Below are 15,534 nucleotides of genomic sequence, written 5' to 3'. Positions count from 1 at the left end.
TTATCCACATTCTTTAAAATTTGGTATAAAGAAAATGCATTTTGCTTAGTTCATGTTGAGGTATTAATTTTCAAGAGATAGGATCAGTAATGTTACAATAGTTTTCCGCAGTTTGGCACAAGATTTTTAAACCAAACAGTGTTCATCTTCTTCCTCTCAAAATCTTTCTCCAGCATAAATCTCTACATTTTTGTTCACTCCTCTAAAAAGAAATACTGAATATCCATAACCTAGATGGGCTTTCTAAATAAAACCCTGTTCTGAGGATGCACCAATAGCCTACCGAAATAAATCTCTATAAACTTCGAGGCAGGGAGTGGGAGATTTCTGTTTCTGTTTCAGAAATGGCGGCCACTGTAGTGTCGATAGCCTACCAAAACAAAACATCGTCAGTGCCGGACTGGCTAAACAAAGGAGACAACGCATGGCAGATGATATCGGAGACGCTGGTCGGGATGCAGAGCGTGCTTTGTCTCGTCATCCTCTATGGAAGCATAGTGAAAAAGAAATGGGCAGTCAATTCAGCTTTCATGGCGCTTTACGCCTTCGCTGCCGTCTTAATCTGCTGGGTCACTTGGGCTTACTAGATGTCTTTTGGTGATCGTCTCCTCCCGTTCTGGGGCAAGGTCGGCCCTGCTTTAGGCCAGAAGTTTCTGATCAGACAAGCGAGGTTGCCGGAGACGACGCAGTTATACCATAATGGAACCGAGGAGACGGCTATGATTGCACCGTTTTATCCTATGGCGTCCATGGTTTAATTTCAGTTCGTGTTTGCTGCGGTCACAGTGATTTTGCTAGCTGGGTCAGTCCTGGGTAGAATGAACATCAAGGCTTGGATGCTATTCGTCCCGCTCTGGCTCACCTTTTCTTACACAGTCGGTGCTTTCAGTGTCTGGGGTGGTGGATTCTTGTTCCACTGGGGCGTCATGGACTACTCCGGCGGCTACGTCATCCACCTCTCCTCCGGCATCGCCGGCTTCACGGTAGCTTATTGGGTTAGTATTTATTGCTGAATCTCATCGAATCATTAATTAAACGGTGGGGAGGGAATTGGTCGTCTGGACTTGATGACTTGAGTCTGTTTACAGGTGGGACCGAGATCGACAAAGGACAGGGAGAGGTTCCCACTGAACAACGTTTTACTGATGTTGGCCGGTGCAGGGTTGCTGTGGATGGGTTGGGTTGGATTCAATGGTGGAGATCCTTACACGGAGAATATTGACTCGTCCATGGCCGTACTGGACACGAACATCTGTGCAGCGACGAGTTTGCTGGTCTGGATTTGCCTTGATGTCATCTTCTTTAACAAACCTTCGGTGATCGGAGCCGTCCGGGGAATGATCGCAGGACTTGTCTGAATCACGCCCAGTGCAGGTAATGTTGTTGTTTCTTTTTCTGGGTTACGGATATTAAATTAACGATCGATTGGTGCATCCTCCGAACAGGATTCTGTTTGCAACGCATCTGGGCTATGGATATTCAGTATTTCTTTTTACAAGGATGAACAAAAAAATAACAAAAAGAGTAAAAATTTATGATTGAGAGATATTTATTCAATGGGAGTAAGACGCTGAACAGTATTTTTGCCCCATTTTTGTATATATTTTTTTTAAAATAACTTATTATAAAAATTATATTAAAATAATTAATTTTATTAATATTAGGGCCCAAAAATTGCCCTTATCAATTATAATCCAGAACTGATTTGAACTTAGTAGTTTGAAGTTTGACCTCTACAACAAGCTTTACGGCTTGACTTCTTGTGATATCGGCCGGCATTCTTACATATCGACTTTATAGAAGAAGACAATGAGGTTGAAAGTTACAAACTTCCCTTGTTATCTTCACTAATTGGGCCGTTGGATAACTTACTGAAGTGGCTGAACTGAATGACATATTCCTTCGAATAAGCGATTAAAGTAAGTCATGAGCTCCTTAATGGCTGAAGGTAACGTTGGGTTGATTTGTATACCTCAACGATATTTTATTATCATTAATTTTCTAAAAGTAAAATTGGGTACAAATCTCAATTTTCATGCCTGTGCCTGGTGGGCATGGTCAGATCAAAGCTGCTTCACCTAAAAGTTCTCAAACCTAAAAGACAACCAATCATCTGGGTCAAAAGTCTTTCTTGGCCCTATTTGTTTTCTACCAAGGTCATGTTTGGGAGTGGTTAAGTTAAAAATAAGTGTTTATTCGAGTGGTTATTTATTTTCTACCAAGGTTAAATGCGAATAAGCACTTATTTGCATTTGGCACCCAACTTTTTCAAGTGATTATTTTTTAAAATAAGCACTTATTTATATTGGGTATTTGATAATCTTTTCTCTAATAAGCATTTATGACTATTTTGTCTTTCATTTTCTTTCAAATTTTCAAAATATGCCCTTTGAAAGCACTTTTATTAAATTACTTTTATAAAAGCACTTTTATAAACACTTTTATGAAAATACTTTTACGAAAGCACTTTTATAAAATCACTTTTATGAAAGCGCTTTTAAGAAAGTAGTTTTACGAAAGCATTTTTACAAAAGTACTTTTACAAAAGTGCTTATAAAAGTAATTCTTAAAAGTAGTTTCGTAAAAGTGCTTTCATAAAAGTACTTTTGTAAAAGTGCTTTTATAAATGTGTTTTTTAAAAGTGCTTTCATAAAAGTACTTTTATAAAATTCAACTAGGGATAATTTTGGAAGAAAAATTGAATAAGAGTTTACTGTATAAGCATTTAAAAAAAGCTGGAAATTTGGGCTTAAAGATAAGTCCTTATTTTAAAAAAGAAACACTTATTTTGGGCTTTATTTCCCAAATGCCAATAAGTGTTTAATGGCCCAAATAAGCATTTATTTTGAATAAGCACTGATTTTTAAGCACTCCCAAACATGACCTAACACTTATCCAGGTGGATCTAGTAGATATAGGGTCCTACTTTTAGGATGGGTCTTAGTCTCATGGTGAGATTTGCAGTGTTAAATCAGGTTGGTAGAGGGTTAGAATATGCTTTATTGGCAGGAGATTTCAACTAGTAAGTCTATTTACCTGTTGTGTTATTTTCTGTTCAAGTAAGTTTTTGCTATTTCCTTTTTATTTTTGTACCTTTTTGTTTTTAGCACTTGTTTAATTGGTATTTTTGTCTTGTTAAATTTTAACATCTTTTTTTCAGGTGGAAAAGTAATTTACCAGAGAAAGTTAAGAATTTCTTGGGTAAGTGGCCAAAAAATTTACTTAGGTCCTGATGAAGGGGAATTTGGCCCGACCTCGCAATCACCCGACACGTGGCAAAAACAAGCAACTCGGGACAGTAGAGCGCCCGAAGCGAGCACCGAAAGTCCGAGCTCCCTACCAAGAGTCCGAGCTCCCTACTGGGAGTCCGAGCTCCCTGTAAGGAGCACGAACTATATTGGGCCCCAAGCCTCACAAAGCTGTGATCCGAGCTGGCCCATGGCAGCTCGGAACACTCCCCAAACCGAACTCAAGACATCTCGCTTGCCACTCAAACACTTCGCTTCCGAAACACCAGGCTGACCAAACGTACCTGACACCAAGGACGTCCGTATCCAAGGGCGACGCACTTGACTGATTTGGGATCTGACGCCTGACAGCCGCACTTCAAACGGCCTCCTGCTACCACCACTTGCCACCGTCGTTACTAGCCGCAGAGACGGCTCCGACAAAAGGAGCAGTGGCGGTTTTGTCCGGCCAGAGGAAATGACATCCGAACTGGTAGGAGTTCAGAAATAATCATGCCCGATCTGACGGAAGCCTGGAAGTGAGTGCGCGAGGTGGTTATAAAAGGCTCCTACCCCCTAGGAACGAGGTATGCTAACTTTTGCGCTATTTGGTCTATCTTGCCTTTGAAAGACTCTAACTTGAGCTTCGGAGCCCTTACGCCGGGTTCTCCCCGGAGCTTCTCTTTTCCCTCCGTTTCAGGTCCCTGTCACTCAGTTCAGAGGCAAGATCGTTGACAGCTAAGATCGCCCGGATTGTGCATCATCAATTGGCGCCGTCTGTGGCCTCTTCCAGCCACTCAACGCTCATGGCCTCTTCCAGCAACGCCGGACGCGGCACAGAGACAAACACGACCGGGGAACAGCCTCAAATTCCCGTGGTGTGTGTTGGGCAGCTCACCATCCCCCTCTCGGTGGACAGAATTCCCAATCTGAATGCGCCACAAGCAGTGGCGCTTGTAAACCTTCCTGCCACAAACATCCCCTTTCCTCTCCCCATCGAGACTACCTTCGCTGAACCGACCACCGTCCCCCTGGCAGCTAGCCAAAATCGGTTGGACGACCTGATGCAGTGCATGCGGGCAATGCAAGCCCAGATGCAACAATTCCAGCAACACCAACTTCACCAGCACCAAGTGTTGCACAACCTCTCCCAGTATCACTACCAACAGCAGTTCCCCCTACTGCCGCCGAACAAACTACTTCCACCACGCCACCTTGCTCCGAAGCCGGTCAAGGCCTCTCCACAGGATGGGCACCCCCACCAAGGAAAGGCCTCCAGGCCCCAGAACCCCCCAAACAGCCAGGCCTCATCCCCAGGCCGGAGAGAGAGAAAAGTCATCCCCGCCTCGCAGCTCGCAGGCGGGTCGAGAACCTCGCCCGCGAGATCGACACCTCAGGACTCCAAACCGGAGTTCCCACTCGTGGAAAACCGATTCGGCGCACTGGCAGCAGCAGACTACCAGCACTCCGGGCCCATCGAGCTCGGCAACACGAAGGCCAGCAGCGCCAGTACAAGGCCCACTCAGCAGCGAAGGCGCCATCGAGGTCGACGAACCGCCACCCGCGTCCTGTCAGAGCTCAGAGGCAAAGGCGAGACGAGCTCGGACGAGGTAGAAATTGCCCCGATTCTCTCAGTTCCCTCCCCCCTCGCGTCAGAACTCCTGACAGTCCCCTTGCCCAGAGATTTCAAGCTCCCACCTCTAGACAAGTATGACGGGTCCTTCGACCCCAACGACCACGTTGACGCTTTCCAGTCCCAAATGCACCTCGCCAGAGCCTGCGAATCATGCATGTGTGTGGCTTTCACCACCACCCTCAGGGGGGTAGCCCACACTTGGTACAGGAACCTGGCCCTCGGGTCGATAAAGTGTTGGGCTCAGTTCGTGCAGGTCTTCACTGCACATTTTGTCACCGGCAAACGGTGCCCCAGAGCAGAGGAAAGCATCTTCGGGGTAGTCCAAAGGGAAGGAGAACCCATACAGGGCTACATCAAACGATTCAATGAAGCATGTTTACAGATACTGCGGTTAGACCCCGCGGTGTAGCTCGCGGCAGCAAAAAGAGGGGTGACGCACAGAGAGTTCAAATGGCACATGGTAGCTAACCAACCCGCGACCGTGGCCGAGTTTCTCAAACTCGCGGACAAGTTCATGAGGACGGAGGAGGAAATCAACCAACGAACCGAGAGCGGAAACGAGAAAAGAAAGAGGGATGGCGAGTCCTCTAACTCAGCCGATCGAAAAAACCCAGCCCGAGACACAAAACCGAACTAGTCGTTCCGAGCTCCCCAACCAGTTCGGACGGATTACACTCCACTGAACACAAGGCGGACCGAGATCTTAATGACGATCAAGGATGCCCCGTACGTGAAATGGCCACCTCGCCTAAAGGGAAATCCGAACGAAAGAAACAAGAATTTGTATTGTAGTTTCCATAGGGACCATGGTCACAGAACCGAGTAGTGCAATAACCTCCAAGACGAAATAGAGGGGCTCATCCGTCGCGGATACTTAAGAAACTTTGTACATCACAACAATAATAGCAATAAAGCGGATCAGCCAGGCGAGCACGAGAAGGACGCCCCCGAATCTAGCAGCAGGCCTGCCGAACCGTTGCAGCGACAGCCTCCGGTAGAGAGGCCAATCCGGGGAACCATCCATGTAATTGTGGGAGGTTCGGTGGTAGCGGGGTGTACATCAGCGGCAGCCCGGACTTCAGTTCGCGAAGCGGTCCTCGAGGAGCGGAACCCTCCGAAAAGGCCAAAGACCGAAGAGTCAATCCTCTTCACGAAAGATGACGCGCGAGGAGTTCGCTACCCCCACGATGACGTGCTTGTCATTAAACTAAGGATCAGCGACTTCGAGGTTAGACGTGTACTCGTAGATTCGGGCAGCTCGGCGGACATCCTCTTCAAATCAGCGTTTGATCGGCTACAGCTGTCGAGGAGCGAACTAAAGCCCGCAAACACTCCCGTGGTGGGCTTTAGCGGAGAGGAAGTCAGGCCCCTCGGAAAAATAATGGTACCTGGGGATGTCGGCACGTGGCCTTGTGCAGTCAGACTCAACCACGACTTCCTGGTGGTCGCGACCCCCTCCCCATACAATGCCATAATAGGGCGGCCAATCACGCATATCCTGCGGGCGGTGGTCTCCACCGACTATTTGGCCATGAAGTTCCCTACGGACTTCGGTGTGGGGGTAGCGCGGGGCGACCAGCTCGAGTCCCGCAAGTGCTACGTTGCCACCCTAAAGGGAAAGACGAAGGCAGCCGGCGACCTCGATCTGGAGCGGCCCGCGGAACAAGGTGAAGAACGAGCCTCGCCCACAGAAGAAACGGTCGCGATCCCAACCTCGCCTACGGACCCAGCTCGCACACTCCAGATCGGTGCTTCCGTCAAAGAACCCCTACGGACCGAACTGGTAAGTTTTTTACTTCAAAATTTAGATATTTTTGCATGGTCCGCGGCCTATATGCCCGGTATTGACCCTGGTCTTATAACTCACAAACTTAACACTGACCCTTTAGTCAGACCCATTAGACAGAAGAAACGGAACTTAGCCCCAGAGCGCTGGAAGGCGGTCGATGAGGAAGTCGAGAAGCTCCTCGTGGCAGACTTCATAAGGGAAGTCCATTACCCGAGCTGGGTGGCCAACCCTGTGCTGGTGAAAAAGGCGAACGGCAAGTGGCGCATGTGCGTCGACTACACCGACCTGAACCGAGCTTGCCCGAAAGACTTCTTCCCCCTTCCTAGGATCGACCGCCTAGTGGACGCGACCTCGGGACATGAGTTGCTAAGCTTCCTGGATGCCTACTCAGGCTACAACCAAATTCGGATGGACCAGTCCGACGAGGAAAAAACCAGCTTCATAACCGAGTTCGGTCTATACTGTTACAAGGTCATGCGCTTCGGGTTAAAAAATGCCGGGGCAACCTTCCAAAGACTTGTAAATAGGCTGTTTCGGCCCCTGATTGGCACAAAGATAGAGTGTTATGTAGACGACATGGTCGTCAAGACACGGTTTTCACAAGAACTAATAAAAGACTTGGACTCTGTCTTCCAAATCCTGCGTCAGTTTAGCATGAAATTGAACCCCAACAAATGTGTCTTTGGCGTCACCTCGGGCAAATTCCTAGGCTACGTTGTCAATCAGCGCTGTATCGAGGCCAACCTGGACAAGATAAAAGCCATCCAAGATATGAGACCACCTCGGAAAATAAAAGAAGTTCAGAGGCTAAACGGCCGCATAGCCGCTCTAAGCCACTTCATGTCCAAGTCGGCAGATCGCTGCCTACCCTTCTTCAAAGCAATCAAAGGCAAAGGGTTCGAGTGGACCCAAGACTGCCAGCTCGCGTTTGACGAGCTAAAAGATTACCTCGCTAGTGTGCCAACCTTAGCTCGGCCCGAGGAAGGCGAAGTCTTAGAACAGTCGGGTGAAGCTGGCCGACCGTCACACCGAAGTGGTTTGGAACCTCGACGAGAAGAGGATGAAAAGGCAGTCACAGCCCCGCAGCAAGCTGCTCCCGGAAATCACGATCTCATCAGGACCGTGTTCCCAAGGGAAGCTACCCGTAGGGATGAAGTAGGCGTGCTCCCCGGGCAAGTTGTAGTAGTCTATGAGGGATTGAAGTCCCTCAGGTGTCATAGTCGAAGGGCCGAACTTATCTAAAACCCAACCACGACGAGAGGTGGACGCCGACCTACCCGAGGCACCTCGGCCTATAGGTTCAACCCCTTCCTCAGGACCTACATCGGGCTCACTTGAACTATCGGGGGACGCAAATTGGTTCGTAGAACCTACATCAGACCCGCTTGAACAGTCTGAACCCTCCGAACTAGACATCAGAGAATGGAACGGGATTCCAAAAGCACTCACGCGGGAAGAAGACAAGTAGACCACGAAAGCTGGAACAAGCAAGGAACCTGGGACGCGAGCTGAAGAGCCTGGACGCGAACTGAAACTTAGGCGCGAGCTCAAGAGGTACAGTAGCAAGGACGCCCCCCCCGGCGCTATTTATATCCACATCGGCCGGAAAGCGACGACCCAGATCGAAGCCAATCCAATGGCCCACAGCCGCGCTAAACCGCACGTCTTCCGAAGCCAATCAGCGCACGTCTTTCCGAAACTGACAAGGCGTCGCGCACGTCCTGTCAAAGGACGGGTGTCAGCACACACCTTCTCGAAACTAACAGGGTGTCGGTGCACGTCTCCTCGCAATAATAGCATCTACAGCACAACTCTCGAACAACTACCGTCACGTCTCCCAAACGCGCACCCTTTTTCGAAAATCAAATTAAAGCGAGCGCCCTCAGCACGGACCAAAACCCTCCTGCTACCTTACGAACTCCCCGCGCCAAGACAGGACCCTTGTTGCAGGGAGTGGGGGGCAATTGATGAAGGGGAATTTGGCCCGACCTCGCAATCACCCGACACGTGGCAAAAACAAGCAACTCAGGACAGTAGAGCGCCCGAAGCGAGCACCGAAAGCAAGTCCAAGCTCACTACTGAGCCCGAACTCCACCAGACCGCTCTAAAAGGAGCCCGAGCTCCCTACCAAGAGTCCGAGCTCCCTACTGGGAGTCCGACCTCCCTGCAAGGAGCACGAACTATATTGGGCCCCAAGCCTCACAAAGCTGTGACCCGAGCTGGCCCATGGCAGCTCGGAACACTCCCCAAACCGAACTCAAGACATCTCGCTCGCCACTCCAACACTTCGCTTCCGAAACACCAGGCTGACCAAACGTACCTGACACCAAGGACGTCCATATCCAAGGGCGACGCACCTGACTGATTTGGGATTTGACGCCTGACAGCCGCACTTCAAACGGCCTCCTGCTACCGCCACTTGCCACCTTCGTTACTAGCCGCAGAGACGGCTCCGACAAAAGGAGCAGTGGCGGTTCTGTCCGGCTAGAGGAAATGACATCCGAACTGGCAGGAGTTCAGAAATAATCATGCCCGATCTGACGGAAGCCTGGAAGTGAGTGCGCGAGGTGGTTATAAAAGGCTCCTACCCCCTAGGAACGAGGTATGCTAACTTTTGCGCTATCTGGTCTATCTTGCCTTTGAAAGACTCTAACTTGAGCTTCGGAGCCCTTACGCTGGGTTCTCCCCGGAGCTTCTCTTTTCCCTCCGTTTCAGGTCCCTGCCACTTAGTTCAGAGGCAAGATCGTTGACGGCTAAGATCGGCCGGATTGTGCATCATCAGGTCCCATTTACTTTTTAGGAAGTTACTTATCCAGGTAACTACACTTACCCAAATAAGTATTTTCTAGGGTACACTCATCTAGGTAAGTGTATTTACCCATGTTCTTTTATTTCCTAAGTAAATAAGACAATAATTGTTTTAACCATAAAAAATTATAATTAAAATGAACAATTTTGTTCCATCCAAGTGTTGGCAACTTTCCCCTTAAGAGGAAAAATTACTTATCCACCTAGAAGTTGAAAAAAGAACATGGGTAAGTTACTTGTTTCTAAAATACATAAATAAACAATAGAGCGGAAAAAAAAAAACTCACATGATTTTACTAGTATCAACAAATCAATATTGCAATCAAATACAAATAGCGTAAGAAATAGGGAAAATCCCCACATAAAAGATACATCACAGTGAGGGATTGTTATTACTGATGAGCTGTGGAACAATATGGGATTAAGAATGGGAAAAAGAATTAAAAGAGAACAACAAAACAAGCATCTTCACTGGTTGCAGAAGATAGAGAGCTTAAGAAAATGACTCCAGAAAAGTTGAAAAGTGTATGGATTATGAGTCTAAGAAAGAGATTCTAAGCATAGACATCAGGGTTTGCCAATAGATAGTTCTCCACAAGCTTGTACATTCCCTTAGCTTGGTCCTTGCCCTCCTTGATTTCCTCTTCTTTGATCTCTACATCACCTTTAGTATGGTACTGGCTTATCATCTTACACATGCATCCTCCGTCGCTGGAGGACATGAACTTAACCTCATAATCAATGTGATCAAGCTTGTCCTTCAATGGATCACCTTCAATCAAGCTGTACTTGCACACAAAGTTCTCTTTGTCCAGCTCATTCACTCGGTTCTTCACATATTTGAAGGGGATAGCTGCAAAACAAAACAATTTTTGAATTTTGTTAAACAAACAAAGCATTCTCCTAGTCCTAGTTTTCATGTTGTTTGGTTTAATTTGGAATTAATAAATGATTATGTGTGTTTGGTGAAAAAGAACTTCTTTCAAATGGGGTAATTAATATAGGTATTTTGGAAATCAGGTAGTGAGTCAAAACGGATAAAAAACGCAATTAGCACTTATTGAAAAAAGCACTTAAAATAAACACATAAATGCTTATTGGTGTTATCCTAGCCTAAAATAAGAACACCCCAATGGGTATATAACTACTAGCAGAACATTTTGAAGAATAAGATATAGATTGATCTTGTGAGTTGTGGCTAACCTTCAGTGAAGTTAACCTGTTCGATGCTTCCAACCTCTCCATCTCCTTGGATCAAGTCCACGCTTTTTATGGCTTGAGGCATGAGCTTGGGGATGAGGTTCCGAGAATCAAGAATCAAAGCCTTGAACATCCTTGCCGGAGCTACCGGACTTGCAAACTCCTGAGTAAAGGTGGTGACACCCATGTTCGGCTAAGTGTGAGAAAATTATTAGAGAAAAGAAGTAGGAAGATGAAATCCAATCGGTCTCAATGGAGGAGACTGAACTGGTTTACATGGTATATAATTAAGCAGAGGTGGTATTTATAGATGGAGGTCGTCTGAGGTTGGTTTGGTGTTGGTGAGAAAGTCTCCTGTTCAGGCTCTTCGAGTCTATGGCGGCCCAATTCAAATATATTTCTTAATAAAAGACCAGACTTGGATAAAGAGAGAAGAAAGAACATCATCAAAGTATCACACACAGGCGGCCCAAAAAGCAGGAAAAATTTGTTTTTCACGTTGAAACTAGGGGTCAGTCTCCGTTTTGTTACGACCGGATTTAGTCTGCCGGTCCAATAACCATATTGCATACACCTAACTTCTTTTGACGGGGCCCTGATAAAAGAATACTTTCTGGCCCATTCAGCTGGTTCATAACCATCCTCGTCCTTAAGGGTAGCCCATTCCTAAACCCATAACCCCCCAACCCTGGGAGGCTGGGATTGAATTTGAAATTGGACACTGTTTGCAGCCCTAGGTTTAATATTAGGGTTGTCAACGGGTTGGGTCTGGATCGGGTTTAAGTAAAATCAGAACTGACTTGACAAGAAATATTAAGAAATCAAAATGGAACCAGAGCCTATAGGGCCTATAATTTAGACCCATAGACCCAAAACCAAACTGATCGATCCTCTAAACAATTGGGCCTGACCTACATATATTTGACTGGTTTCAAATCAATCAGATCGGACCCGACCCATTAACAGCCCATAATAATAATATAGCCAACAACCTCTGCCTTTTGATTATCACAACGACCTTATAATTGAAAATGGATGTTGAAGGTAGGTTCTATGGTAATCAGAGACTAAAGGATGTAACCGAACATTCAGGGCGTTACGATGAATTTTGTCGTAGGAATGAATGAATTTTTTTCCATGCAATTGATCTTGTCCTGGTTGTATATTTTTTCAAAGATTTGGCATGGATGTTGCTGATGTGTGGGTTGGAAGTATTGCTTTTTGAGAATTTTTTTTCCTTGGAAACGTTGCTGTCAGGTAGGATGTTTCTTGGAGCAATAACAATACTTCCTATTTAGTACCAGTGCTCCATATCTGCTTTTAGCACTGGTACCTGATGATGCGCAATCCGGCCGGTCTTAACTGTCAATGACCTTACCTCTGAATCGAGTAGCAGGGACCTGAAACGTAGGAGATGAAGAAGCTACGAGGAGAACCCGGTGTAAAGGCTCCGAAGCTTAAGTTAGAATCTTTCAAAGGCAAGATAAACTAGATAGCGCAAGGTTTGCATCCCTTCTCTTTGGGGGTGGAGCGCCTTTTATAACCACCTCACGCACTTACTCCTAGACTCCTGTCAGGTCGGGAATGAGTATTTCCGTGCTTCTGCCAGTCCGGGCGCCATCGCCTCTGCTGGGGCAGAACCGTCGCTGCTCCTTTTGTCGGAGCCGTCTCTATAACTGGAGGGAGTGGTGACAGGTGACAGTGGCAGGTGGCCGTTGGAAATGCGGCCGTCAAGCGTCAGATCCCAAGTCAGTCATGTGCGCCGCCCCTGGATACGGACTCCTTCGGTGTCAGGTACGGCGTGGTTCGTCCAGTTCAATGCTCCGGAAGCGAAGTGCCTGGAGTGGTGCGTAAGGCAAAGTCTCGAGTTTGGAGAAGGGGAGGCCCCGAATTGTCATAAGACGGGCCCGTTCGGGTCTCTGCTTTGGGTGACAGGGTCAAAAGGGATAGTTCGGGCTCCTCGCAGGGAGTCCGATCACTAAGTAGGGAGTTCGGGCCTCTTGCTAGGGAGTTCGAACTCTAGGTAGGGAGCTCGGGCACTAAGTAGGGAGCTCGGGCCTCTTGCTAGGGAGTTCGAGCTCTAAGTAGGGAGCTCGGGCACTAAGTAGGAAGCTCGGGCCTCTTGCTAGGGAGTTCGAGCTCTAAGTAGGGAGCTCGGGCCTGCTGGTCCCTTCCCTTTGGCGTTTGTATCCTCGGTATGCTGTCTTGAGTTCTGAGCTACTTGCCTTTTTTGCCACGTGCCGTGATTAGCGAGGTCGGGCCAAATCTTCCTTCATCAATTGCCCCCCACTCCTCGTGCTAAGGTCTTGCCCTGGCGCGGGGAGTTCGCAAGGTGTCAGGTAGATTTGTCCTGCACTCTGAACCTCGGCTCTGCTGGCGTGAGGTGTGTTTGTCAGGGTTTCTTGGGTTTCTTCGAGCGTCCATTTATGCGGGAAGCGTGTTGGCCTGTCTGAATGTTGCTAGATGTGGCGGTGTGCGCGCTTTGCTTCGAAATTTCAAAAAAAAGGGGAGCGCGCCCTTTGAAAGACTCTAACTTGAGCTTCGGAGCCCTTACGCCGGGTTCTCCCCGAAGCTTCTTCACCCCCTCCGTTTCAGGTCCCCTGCCACTCAGTTCAGAGGCAAGATCGTTGACAGCTAAGATCAGCCGGATTGTGCATCATCAATTGGTGCCGTCTGTGGGAACGCTTCAAAAGGCCTCCCTCCAAACTCTCATACCCCTTTCTTCTTCTTTGAAAAACTCAACACTCATGGCCTCTTCCAGCAACGCCGGACGCGGCACAGAGACAAACACCACCGGGGAACAGCCTCATGTTCCCGTGGTGTGCGTTTGGTAGTTCACCATCCCCGCTCGGTGGACGGAATTCCCAATCTGAATACGCCACAAGCAGTGGCGCCTATAAACCTTCCTGCCACAAACATCCCCTTTCCTCCCCCCATCGAGACTACCTTCGCTGAACCAACCGCCGTCCCCCTGGCAGCTAGCCAAAATCAGTTGGACGACCTGATGCAGTGCATGCGGGCAATGCAAGCCCAGATGCAACTGTTCCAGCAACACCAGCTTCACCAGCACCAAGTGTTGCACAACCTCTCCCAGAATCACTTTCAACAGCAGTTCCCCCAACTGCCACCGAACCAACCACTGCTTCCACCTCGCCACCCTGCTCCGAAGCCGGTCAAGGCCTCTCCGCAGGATGGGCGCCCCCACCCTGGAAAGGCCTCCAGGCCCCAGAACACCCCAAACAGCCAGGCCTCGTCCCCACGCCGGAGAGAGAGAAAAGTCATCCCCGCCTCGCAGCTCGTAGGCGGGTCGGGAACTTCGCCCGCGAGATCGGCACCTCGGGGCTCCAAACCGGAGTTCCCACTCATGGAAAACCGATTCGGCGCACTGGCAGCAGCGGACTACTAGCATTCCGGGCCCATCGAACTCGGCAACACGGAGGCCAGCAGCGCCAGTACAAGGCCCACTCAACAGCGAAGGCGCCGTCGAAGTTGACGAACCGCCACCCGTGTCCTGTCAGAGCTCAGAGGCAAAGGCGAGACTAGCTCGGACGATGTAGGAGTTGCCCCGATTCTCTCAGTTCCTTCCCCCCTCGCGTCAGAACTCCTGACAGTCCCCTTGCCCAGAGATTTCAAGCTCCCACCTCTAGACAAGTATGACGGGTCCTTCGACCCCAACGACCATGTTGACGCTTTCCAGTCCCAAATGCACCTCGCCAGAGCCAGCGAATCATGCATGTGCATGGCTTTCACCACCACCCTCAGGGGGGTAGCCCGCACTTGGTACAGGAACCTGGCCCCCGGGTCGATAAAGTGCTGGGCTCAGTTCGTGCAGGTCTTCACTGCATACTTTGTCACCAGCAAACGGTGCCCCAGAGCATAGGAAAGCATCTTCGGGGTAGTCCAAAGGGAAGGTGAACCCATACGGGGCTACATCAAACGATTCAATGAAGCATGGTTACAGATACCGCGGTTAGACCCCACGGTGCAGCTCGCGGCAGCAAAAAGAGGGGTGACGCACAAAGAGTTCAAATGGCACATGGTAGCTAACCAGCTCGCGACCGTGGCCGAATTCTCAAGCTCGCGGAAGAGTTCATGAGGATGGAGGAAGAAATCAACCAACGAACCGAGGGCGGAAACGAGAAAAGAAAGAGGGATGGCGAGCCCTCTATACCAGTCGACCGGAAAAACCCGGCCCGGGACCCAAAACCGAACCAGTCGTTCCGAGCTCCCCTACCAGTTCGGACGGATTACACGCCACTGAACACAAGGCGGACCGAGATCTTAATGACGATCAAGGACGTCCCATACGTGAAATGGCCACCTCGCCTAAAGGGAAATCCGAACGAAAGATACAAGAATTTGTATTGTAGTTTCCATTGGGACCATGGTCACAGTACCGAGCAACGCAATAATCTCTGAGACGAAATAGAGGGGCTCATCCGTCGCGGATACTTGAGAAACTTTGTACAACACAACAATAATAACAATAAAGCAGATCGACCGGGCGAGCACGAAAAGGATGCCCCCGAATCTAGCAGCAGGCCTGCCGAACCGTTGCAGCGACAGCCTCCGGTAGAGAGGCCAATTCGGGGAACCATCCATGTAATTGTGGGAGGTTCGGTGGTAGCAGGGTGTACCTCGACAGCAGCCCGAACTTCAATTCGCAAAGCGGCCCTCGAGGAGCGGAACCCTCCAAAGAGACCAAAGATTGAAGAACCAATCTTCTCACAGAGGACGACGCGCGAGGAGTCCGCTACCCCCACGATGACGTGCTTGTCATTAAACTAAGGATCAGCGACTTCAAGGTCAGACGCGTACTCGTAGATTCGGGCAGCTCAGCGGACATCCTCTTCAAATCAGCGTTTGACCAGCTA

At 48.9% G+C, this 15,534-nt stretch overlaps 1 protein-coding gene and 1 pseudogene across 2 annotated transcripts; one reads left to right on the top strand and one right to left on the bottom strand.

Annotated features, from left to right (window-relative positions):
- Positions 1-8: 8 nt before the first annotated feature.
- Positions 9-1,607, top strand: LOC104599051 (ammonium transporter 3 member 1-like; annotated as a pseudogene). Its single transcript, XR_016084380.1, has 2 exons — positions 9-995; positions 1,089-1,607. The product of XR_016084380.1 is annotated as an ammonium transporter 3 member 1-like (transcript).
- Positions 1,608-9,793: 8,186 nt separating this feature from the next.
- On the bottom strand, positions 9,794-10,952 carry LOC104598871 (major strawberry allergen Fra a 1-2-like). Its single transcript, XM_010261137.3, has 2 exons — positions 10,664-10,952; positions 9,794-10,313 (listed from the first exon to the last, which is right to left on the bottom strand). Exons 1-2 carry the CDS (start codon positions 10,845-10,847, stop codon positions 10,015-10,017), a joined length of 483 nt encoding a protein of 160 aa, XP_010259439.1. The 5' UTR covers positions 10,848-10,952; the 3' UTR covers positions 9,794-10,014.
- Between the last annotated feature and the right edge of the window lie 4,582 nt (positions 10,953-15,534).

This window comes from Nelumbo nucifera, chromosome 3 (genome assembly GCF_055504915.1).
Source record: "Nelumbo nucifera cultivar China Antique chromosome 3, China Antique-T2T, whole genome shotgun sequence".
Taxonomy (NCBI): Eukaryota; Viridiplantae; Streptophyta; class Magnoliopsida; order Proteales; family Nelumbonaceae; genus Nelumbo; species Nelumbo nucifera.
This window is presented reverse-complemented; position numbering and strand designations above follow the sequence as displayed.